Source organism: Argopecten irradians, chromosome 13 (assembly GCF_041381155.1).
Source record: "Argopecten irradians isolate NY chromosome 13, Ai_NY, whole genome shotgun sequence".
NCBI lineage: Eukaryota > Metazoa > Mollusca > Bivalvia > Pectinida > Pectinidae > Argopecten > Argopecten irradians.
In genome coordinates this window covers 31,457,014-31,467,912 of record NC_091146.1, presented here as the reverse complement: position 1 = coordinate 31,467,912, position 10,899 = coordinate 31,457,014, and the positions used below count along the sequence as shown (strand labels likewise).

At 36.7% G+C, this 10,899-nt stretch overlaps 1 protein-coding gene across 3 annotated transcripts; it reads right to left on the bottom strand.

The window, feature by feature from the left end:
* Positions 1-182: 182 nt before the first annotated feature.
* Positions 183-3,921, bottom strand: LOC138306140 (tripartite motif-containing protein 2-like). Of its 3 annotated transcripts, none has more exons than XM_069246526.1 (2): positions 1,764-3,921; positions 183-1,691 (listed from the first exon to the last, which is right to left on the bottom strand). In XM_069246526.1, the coding sequence occupies exons 1-2, from the start codon at positions 2,644-2,646 to the stop codon at positions 628-630; spliced, it is 1,947 nt and encodes a 648-aa protein (XP_069102627.1). In that variant the 5' UTR covers positions 2,647-3,921; the 3' UTR covers positions 183-627. The 3 variants fall into 3 exon arrangements, with proteins under 3 accessions (XP_069102627.1, XP_069102625.1, XP_069102626.1); XM_069246524.1 differs by having other exon boundaries at positions 183-2,843; positions 2,967-3,921; XM_069246525.1 differs by having other exon boundaries at positions 183-2,757; positions 2,967-3,921.
* Between the last annotated feature and the right edge of the window lie 6,978 nt (positions 3,922-10,899).

The following is a 10,899-nucleotide window of genomic DNA, read 5'->3' as shown; positions in this document are numbered from 1 at the left end:
GACTATAGTGCCCTCAAAATAAGGCAATCATATGTTTGGTACATAACAGATAGAAGAAAATAATTAAATGATAGGACAAACAATTTTGTACTATCAACAATAGCAATGTCTTTAAAAAAACGAGTGCAGCCAAGTCTTTTTTTTTTTTTTTTTTTTGATGTATTTTTTATCATGTAAATTCGTTTTTCCAAACCGTGATATTTGTATTTTTCTTTCCAAAACGTCGTCCGCATGTACAGCTTGTTTGCCAGTGAACAGCACAAATAGCGACTGTGACGTCTTTTTTGTCAATATGACGTACGTAACAAAAAGCGCGCCAAACCATAGTCCCGGGACTATGGCTAAATAGTGCCTGGGGACTGAACCAATGAAAACGCGAAAAAAAAGTTACATTATGTACTAACAACTGATATATAATTCCATATGATGTCCCACAATATTTAGTTAAATCAGACCAACCTAAATATTGTAAGCCCTCCACCTCTGGGATGCGGGTTCGAATCCCATGTGGGGCAGTTGCCAGGTACTGACCGCTGGCCGGTGGTTTTTCTCCGGGTACTCCGGCTTTCCTCCACCAACAAACCTGGCACGTCCTTACATGACCCTGGCTGTTAATAGGACGTAAAACTAAACAAACCAAATATTGTAAGCTTTCCCTTGTCCTGCCGGTGGTATCTTTTTGTATTGTAGGCCTATTATTCTTTCTTCGCAGTTATGGCATACTGCCCACACGATATCGTCACTGTCTAAACAAAAAGCATTCAGACCGTCATTTATTCTGTCCATGTCCAGTACACTTGGATGCTTTCCAAGATAAAACTTTCCATCCCAATTATTGTGACATTTGAAGGTGCATAGAACATCACCTCTTCCATTGCGGACCGTAATGCGACTATGTCTCCACTCACCAATGAGGACATTGCCTACACTGTCGTATGCCACATACATGGGGCTGAATTCATCCCTGTCACGCCTGTAATAAAGGTGAGTGTCTTCATGACATACAAACAATTCCTTGAAATCAGAATTCATGATGACAATTTTATAATGACCATCGGTTGTGTAACTAATCACCGCGACATTGCCAGTAACTGGACACTCTGCGATCCAGTGTTGGGAACATGTTTCCTTGGGTTTAATCCCTGAAGTCGATGTGGAGACAACCATGTGCCCTTCTGTGGTAAATTTGGAGATGTGTTTGGACATGCCAATTATGATATGGTTGGTGGATGTAGCACATATACTCGAGGGTGTATCTGTGGTTGAAAACCTGTGTACTAGTGTTTCGGACACCAGCTCCAGTATGCCTTTGTTGTCGTCACAGGCCCACAATGTGTGTGTTCTAGGAGATACACTGATATCATTGATTCTGGAGGTGTGCACTACCTTCTGCTTTACAATTGCCTCAGCACAGTCGTCGATGTGAAGAAAAGATAGTGTATTTCTGAAGGTTGTCCAGGCCTGGTTAATTCCAACGCAACATAAAGAAGTAATGCTGCACGTATAATGCAAATGACCTAAGTCCTTGGTTTTTGGTAGAAGTACCGACCTGCTCTCTGCAATTTTCGTCTCTACATCTAACAGCTGCTGATGTGTAGTGGCCTGTTGCTGTTTATCTGGTCCTGTTATTATTTGACCTTGACCTGAAGTGTCACCGTCAGCTAGTGGATCTGTGATGGAATGACCTTGACCTGAAGTGTTGGAATGACCTTGATCTGACGTGTAAACATGCGTTGGTGGGTCTGTGAAGGAATCACCTTGACATGAGGTTTCAAGATTCCCTAGAGCAACCTTCAGGTTATTGCGAGGAGTTTTGTTTGTGGTGAGGCCAAAGCCCCCATTTTTGGATTTCACTACGTACGTTCTGCGCTTTTTTTTCTTTAGTCCTGCATGATTTGCAGCAGCCTGTTGCTGGTCATCTGGTTTTGTTGTTATTTGACCTTGACCTGAAGTGTTACCGTCTGCTGGTGGGTCTGTGATGGAATGACCTTGACATGAGGTTTCAACATTCCCTAGAGCAAGCTTCAGGTCATTGCGAGGAGTTTTGTTTGTGGTGAAGCCAAAATCCCCCAATACCGGTGTGTCAGGGAGATGGATTTCGGGGTCTAATTTGCATTCAATGTCATAGATTTCTATGTGAGAACCCCGCTGAAGTACTGTCTTAAATCCCTGCAATTGTTCTTCTAGTTGTTTCTTGTACATCGTCAGCTCCTGCTTGTAGTTCGCTATAACCTTGTCGTTATCCTCCTTCATTTTCTGATAAATAGATATTGTCTCTGCTGTAAGCATGTCCAGCTCCTGTTTCAACTTCTCATTTTGGGCTTTCACCTCCTGTGACAGTTTGTCGAAGGCACTGTAGTTATCCTGCAGTAGCGAATCAGTAGAGGCGATGTAAGTCTGAATTTGTACAAGTTCATTCTGTTCCGTTCTATCAACAAAAGACGTTATATCTTGCTTTTTAGTAGGGGTGATTTCACTTAGTTCATAGAAAATATGACCTTTGTGCACTGATGAAAGACATCTTAGACAAGCCAACTCCTGACACGTTTCACAATACAACTCTAGCTGTCTCTCTCTGTGGTGATGGCAAGTTGTCTGCCCTTTACTATGGGATGGTACATGTACGTGACTTATGCCTTCTGCCATTTTGATTAGTCCGTTCAAAAGTATCACATATCAAGTTATGTCATTTTTTTTCTGTTGTGATGAAGCTATGAAGCTATGGAGCAACTGAAGTCTTTTTTTCTTAGTCCCTGCCTGTTCATTAAGAAAAAAAAACTTCATTAAATATCCGGTGTGATGCAGTTATGAAGCAACGAGTCTTCTTTTCTTACGTCCCCTGCCTGTTCAAACGATAAATATTTTCAGTGTGAATATTCAGAAGAAAAACAAACTAAAAAAACACACATCCGTTGAATATCAGTTTGTTTAACGTTTCTAACGAAACAATAATTGTGTAACCATACCTTGATGATAAAACGCCTTAAAAGCAGATTGTTAATTTATGACGTCCACATTTACATCCAGCCACATAACTGAAGTCGCGTCATCTTCTTTTCATAGCAATTCCACCTTTGTTTAGTACCAGTATATTGCGTAATAGTCAAAGTTCTGTTTAAAGCACAAACATTCGTGAATTTCATACTTGTTTCCATCATAGACTTTGTTTTATCTGTGGCTAGGACTGTGTCTGATCCGGATTTGAGCACCTACATATTTATATTTTATCTTATCTGACGTTCTATACTTAGTATAATGAAATGCGAGGTTAACCCACGAGATACATTGTAGGTCACTATCGTCCAGTATCTGTAACATATAAATGTCAGACGTAAGAATGTTCATGTGGTCGCGTGATTAGGTTATCTTCTTGACGTAGCAAACTAAATTTAATACGATATTGAGTTTGTCAAAGTCTATCATGGTAATGAAAATTTCCACTGCATTTTTTCTCTCTCTTTTTTTTTTTTTTTTTTTTTTTGAAAGTATAGTAAACGATGATATCTAACAAGTTCACCGAAAACATACGTGCATTAGATGCACAGCCCATCCAATGACATCACACTTACGTTAATTATGGCCACTGTGTTCCCGCTGAGCATACAGGCAGTCATCCTCGATACTCCAGGGGTTCCGATCACTTACAATCTCTACACCCCTGGACTATATCATAGTGAAATTGAAGGCAGCTCAGCGAAAAACATTTGACCAATCACAGGCCAGCAAAGATTTTCTTTGAAGACTACAGAGAGAGCGACGCCTAACATCAAAGCCACACAGTCAACCACAGTATACCGTTATACGGCTCTTTTGATGTACATCAAATGACTTAATTACCTGTTCTGTTCTGTTGCCTCCAGTTTTACTATGAGATAGTCCAGGGGTGTAGAGATCGTAAGTGAACGGAACCACTGGAATATCGAGGATGACAGGCAGTAGGACGACTGGTTCGTCCGTTTTTAGTTTAATGTTTTAGGATGGGGTGTGTTGCTTGGTGTCTTCTGTAATATGGTAATGCCAGTTAACAGTAAGATATTGCCATAGTGAATTGTTTATTTCTTCACACATACTTCATTTCATACCTTACTGAAAACAACGTAATTATGAACAATGTGTACATCTGTACATTATGTAATATATGCCGACAAACATCACCATTTCTGCTTCAAATATTTCGGAAAACTTCTTCACGTGATTTTCTAATGAATATACAGGACGATGATGGCTCTAATTTTAGAATATCTTTATCGCGTTTCTGTCTCATCATATGACAGTAACTAGAACACACAAATCAGGTATGTATGTCGCGTCGCATGCGCAGCTATTTGTCTATCTACAGATAAGAATTGTGAAGAACGACATGCAATCTAATTAAAATACAGACCCATATAATCACTCCATGTAATAGAGGATATTACTACATCCCGTAAAAGATCACGATGTGGTGGCCTTAACACCCCCTGTCCTTCAGATCAAATGCATTTTATATATGTATTCTGTATTTGCATATTACAGAGTTATCTCCCCTTGCAGGTAGGTATCGATTGTGACGTCACGTGTTTGCGAGCGTAACGTCATACATTTCGGTGAAAACGACGTGAATTGCGCTCACAAAATAATGACGTAACAATCGATACCTACCCGCAAGGGAGCTAACTCTGTAAAATGCAAAGACGGAATAGTTACATCAATAGAAGACGACCTTTCGTCACAGTATACGTTTACATTTAGCTTTTTTTTCGGTGAGACGTCTTTGTACACGTAAATGATTCTTACAGCTCTTTCAAACAACTTTGTCCCCTGAAATTCACTTCAAAGTTTCTGAAAGCAGGATTTGATTGGCCAATTCAAAAGGTAACCAGAACGTGACCCTAGTGCACAGGGACTTGTAACGTAGATTGTGAGAAAGTCTGCTGTGTATACATGTATACTATATACACAGCAGACTTTCTCACAACCTACGTTACAAGTCCCTGTGCCCTAGTGTGATGTTAGATCCTTGATCAGATTTAGTGATAATAAGGATATGTATTTTGGTCAGATTCGTATGGCTCTATACTGTGGGAGTGTTTCTGTCGTGCATTTATTTATCGTGACTTTTGTCCTATATGTGTGTTTGTGTTTCCTCTGTCGTGATTGGCTGTCTAGTCTCGGGTATTGGATACACTCAGGGAAGGGACTGTATACCGGGTAGCTAGTATTTCTTAGACAATTAGATATCGGAATGGGGGCCGGGGCCGTAATATATTTGTATGGTAGGATTATTTCTTTTTGTCGACTAGGCCTTTGCTGTTTTCTTTGTGTTGTAGATACATGTATTTCATGTTGTATTTGTAATAAATAGTTAATTGTTAAAAGGAGTTGTTTGTTCTTCCTCGCAGCAGACATACAAGCTACAGTGTATAACACCTACACGTACCGAACCTGGGTTGCTTTTATACACTGGGGTGAGTTTGACGTCATTTCAAACTAGGCCCAACACGTGCACGCTCCTGTTACATAACAAACGCCTCGGCGTATAATAGAGGCAAACACATATTTATGAAATTCAATCTGTAGACCAACTTTTGAAATGAAACCATGATCCGTACGTGGGGGATTTTCCCCGTCATGGTACAAAACACGCGGTCTTTTGTAGTAAAAAACGTAGTAATCAAGTCACGTGTTTATACCTCATTCATGCCATTGGCCGAAATATGGCTTTTTATTATGGGTAAGAAGTGATCATGTGATTGTGTGTTTACTTCCAAAAATAGTGATTTGTCTCTGACCTGTTATTTAGTATATATATTTTTCCTTTTGACGGAAATATTATTTTTCATGTGTTATTTTTATCTATTCTGAAACCAAAAGTCGGAAAATATAAATTTAGAATTATACGAATAAAGCCGGAGGTAGCCGATCTTCGCTGATCCTAGATTAGACGACTAGACCGATTGAATTGGTCAATTCGCATTATTGATTTGATAGATAAAAAGTGGAAATGACAGTGTTATTTAACTCATTTCAGACCATTGTCTCAAAGTAAAACAGTACACGTGTGCATCTCAAAATGTATGGATGCAATATTGTTAACATTTTGGAGTCTACATATTTTCATGTAAATCAATTTTAGCGACAAAATGGTAAGCAAACTATCACCATATTTGGAAGTGACACACAATCACCTGATCACTAGTTACCCACAATGCAATTCTATATTTAGGCCAATGGCATGAATGAAGAATAAGCACGTGACTTGTTTTACTACGTTTACTACCAATGTATATTTATGAAATTCCACGTGGTTCTCGACTTTAGAGGTAAAACCACGGTGGAATTTTTATCCCAAAGGTTGAATCAATAATAACTGTACATGGCAAATAAAATCTAATAAAAATCCGTTATGACATTATATAAATGTAGCGGGGATGTAAATATTGATGTACATGTACAAGATGTATTTATATATATGGACAAGGCAAGCTAAGAAGTTAAGCTGGTTTCCCAATGTGTATTGTGTACCTGACCTGTGACCTTTGTATGCTCTGTACTGTGGTAGTGTTTCTGTCATGCATTTACTTATCGTGACTTTTGTCCTATATCTGTGCCTATGTTTCCTCTGTCGTGATTGGCTGTCTAGTCTCGGGTATTGATAAGTTGCTTTTATACACAGGGGTGAGTCGTGAGTAGTTTGACGTCATTTCAAACTGGGATCAACATGATCCTGTAAGTGTTACATAACAAACGATTCGGCGTAAAATAGATGCAAGCATATATTTATGAAATTCAATCTGTACTACGGGAAAAAAAAGAGAGAGAGAGAAATATCTCTATTTAAGTATAAATGTATTGTCTCACTGGTTGTCCTGTTATTGTGTATATGTCCATGTCAAAACGCCGTGCTTTTATTTCAGGAGAGGAATTAATATAAGCTCTTAGCTTGTTTTCCCATCCTACATTGTAGCTGTCTGTATGTATTGGTGTATTTGTATGAATATATTTGAATAAATATTGTTTAAACTAATCTCATCTGTTGGCCATCTTTTGAAATGAAACCACGATCCGTGGGGGATTTTTACTATCATAGTACAAAACACGCGGTCTTTTGTAGTAAAAAAAGTAGTAAACAAGTCACGTGCTTATGCCTCATTCATGCCATTGGCCGAAATATGGCTTTGTATCGTGGGTAAGGAGTGATCACATGATTGTGTGTTTACCTCTAAATACAAAAAGGTGTATAGTGATTTGTCTCTGAACTGTTATTTAGTATATATAATTTGTTCTTTTGAATGAGATCTTATTTTCTTTGTGTTATATTTATCTATTCTGATACCAAAAGTAGGTAAATATAAATTCAGAATTCTACGAATTTAGCCGGGGGTAGCCGATCTTCGCTGATCCTAGATTAGACGGCTAGACCGATTGAATTGATCAATTCGCATTATAGAATTGCTAGATAATAAGTGGAGATGACAGCTTTATAACTCATTTCAGACCAGTGTTTAAGTAAAACAGTACATGTATGTGCATGTCAAAATGTTTGCATGCAATATTGATAACATTTTGGAGTCTAAATATTGTCAAGTAAATCCATTTTCGCGACAAAATGGTAAGCAAACTATCACTATATTTGGAGGTAAACACACCCTCACGTGATCACTAGTTACCCACAATGCAATTCTATATTTAGGCCAATGGCATGAATGAGGAATAAGCACGTGACTTGTTTTACTACGTTTACTACAAATGTATATTCATGAAATTCCACGTGGTTCTCGACTTTGGAGGTACAGTGTAAAACCACGCGGGAATTTTTATCCCAAAGGTTGAATCAATAATAACTGTACATTGCACATAAAACCTTATAAAACCCGTTATGCCTTTATATAAATGTAGCGGGGATGTAAATATTGATGTACATGTACAAGATGTATTTATATGGACCAGGCAAGCTAAGAAGTTAAGCTGGTTTCCCAATGTGTATTGTGTACCTGTCCTGTGACCTTTGTACAGCTCTATACTGTGGGGGTGTTTCTGTCGTGCATTTATTTATTTCATTTCAACCAATTTTATTGAATCAATCAAAAGGATTGGGCAACAGGTCATGCCTATGTAAGCCCTTTCATAGCCAGAAACTATAATCAAATTTAAATATATACATGTATTAAGTTGATTAATCAACATCTTAATTAAACAAAAGAATATTATTATTACTATTAATATACCCACACAGTCTGTACAGTATATATATATATACTTATAATGTAAATAAAAAAGAACAATGTCCATGTGATGGTTTCCATATACATAAAAAGAAAACACAACTATAAAACAGTTTTTTCCTCCCTAGCGCTTTCTCGGCTCATGCCGGTCTTCAAATATAATAATATAATATAATATAATTAACTTACATTATATTTAAAGATGCTCCACCGCTGACAAATAGTATTTTTTTTCACTATTAAAAACAAGAGCAGACGATTTTAGTATTTTTTCTTCAGTTACAAAAGTTTCTTACTTTACACCATTACCACCATTCAACAGTTTTGAGCTTCTAATTTTACTTCAAGTTTAAAATATGAAAAATAATTAATTGCATCCCGAAAAAAATCCGTGCCTCTATATCCTATATGGAATGAAGTACTGATTGCGCTTGCACCAAAGGCAAAATAAGATATTTTATATCATTTGTGTGTTAATTAGACATATATATACACGATTAAACACCAATTACTGTTCAAATAATGAAAATCATTTATGCTCTGTCGGCGGTGGAGCATCTTTAAGCATTGATGTCACTATTTTTTAATTTTATCGGGGTATGAAAAAAAAATTGTTTGCAAACTGTGTGAATCCGCGTAGCGGATTCTCACAAAAGTTTGCAAACAATTTTTTTTTCATAACCCGATAAAATTAAAAAATAGTGACATCAATACTTATAATTAATTTTATAATCTATTTGATAAAATGAAGTATGTTTAAATGTAACATTATAGTGGTTTTTCAAGGGATTCTTTTTTCCGAATCAATACGCAACGTCAATGTCTCTATTGTGACGTCACGTTAACGTCGGGGTTTCGCGCCATTCTCGGATCTTTTTTTTCATTTAAGCATTGATGTCACTATTTTTTAATTTTATCGGGGTATGAAAAAAAAAATTTGTTTGCAAACTGTGTGAATCCGCGTAGCGGATTCTCACAAAAGTTTGCAAACAATTTTTTTTTCATAACCCGATAAAATTAAAAAATAGTGACATCAATACTTATAATTAATTTTATACTCTATTTGATAAAATGAAGTATGTTTAAATGTAACATTATAGTGGTTTTTCAAGGGATTCTTTTTTCCGAATCAATACGCAACGTCAATGTCTCTATTGTGACGTCACGAAAATGTCGGAGGTTTCGCGCCATTCTCGGATTTTTTTTTTCATAGTGGTATGCAAAAAAAATATTGGCCAATCAGAAAGCCAGATTTGGTATGAAAACAAAGAAAAATTAATTATAGTGGTATGCAAAAAAAATTTTGGCCAATCAGAAAGCCAGATTTGGTATGAAAACAAAGAAAAATTAATTATATAATAATAATAATAAAAATACTGTAAGAGGTATCTTCATAATTCCAATTGTTCTGAAATCAGAACGATTTTTTAAGTGTTCCAGCAAAATTAATGTAGTGTAACTTACTTACATTTGGAGAAAATCGACTTTTTGTGTCCCAATTTTCCTGATGCAAATATTCACTGTTGCCATACTTGGAAGGTCTTTATCACTACGGTGTTTTATTCCCGTTGAAAACAAACGTTCTGACGCCCTTCGCGGGTTAAGTTCATTTTACGAATTTAAAGTCAACAAAAGAAGCGGAACAATATAAAGAAACAGTGCATTTTCAGCTCTTATATCGACATTAGTCGGGCACAGAACTAGATACCAGATAATAAGAATTTCCTGTAATAGTTGAAATAGAAAAATATTACGATGTCAGTAAATAGATGTTTAATTTCTTTCGTTTGATTCAATTTCTAAATTTGATGACTTGATCCCGAACATTCCAGTGACGTCACTTTTAATAGGAGTGAATGAAACGGCAGTCAGTCCCGCCAAACAGTTACGTCACAATCACCGGAATGACGTCGCTTACATATTTCCCACGTTAGTAAAAAGGAGTACACACTCATTCGATTTAGTAAAAGCATCTTTTCTTGATCATCAAAGAAGCATTTCGCTTTAAGCGAAATCGTGTAAATAACAGGCAATTTGTTTTCGTTTTGAATACCATCTTCTGTATGTATAATGAAAAAGTTGCAGGATAAACAGAATACACGGTCACTATCTTACAATACAAGTTTTATTTTGGTGTCGACAGGGAAAACCGAGATGACTCGGCAAAACCTCCTCATCGCACAAACGATAGCAACATCGATATTAATTATAGCAAAATAAAAATGTCCACGTTGGAAATATTGCAAGTACATTCATTATTTACATAAACCAGTAATTAGAATAATCATTTATTTCATCTAGACTAAATAATTTGCAAATCCCATACACCGCCTGCAAGGAGATGTCCTTGGCCTATCGCTACCCACGATGCTCTCGATCGTGGTCTTATATTGTGTAACTTTCCATGGGATATTAAATCTAGATATATCTGTTTTCGACAGTTAAATATCTATGAACACGTGTAAAACAAGCAGTCTCAACTGCTATTCCGAGACCGTAAAATGCAATCTTGGTCATCTCAGCCAAAACATAGGGGCACGCAAATTATGACAGAAACGTTTACTAGTAATTTGATACATACATGTATGTCATTTAAAAGTATTGGAGACCTTTTGATATGCACATGTATATCATGACGTTTCAAGTGGCTGCCCGTATTATTTTTTGTGAAAAAGAATTATACCTATATGTTATA

Coding starts and splice junctions, on each gene's coding strand:
- LOC138306140 (XM_069246524.1), bottom strand. CDS start 2,646: ATGGCAGAAGGCATAAGTCACGTACATGTACCATCCCATAGTAAAGGG.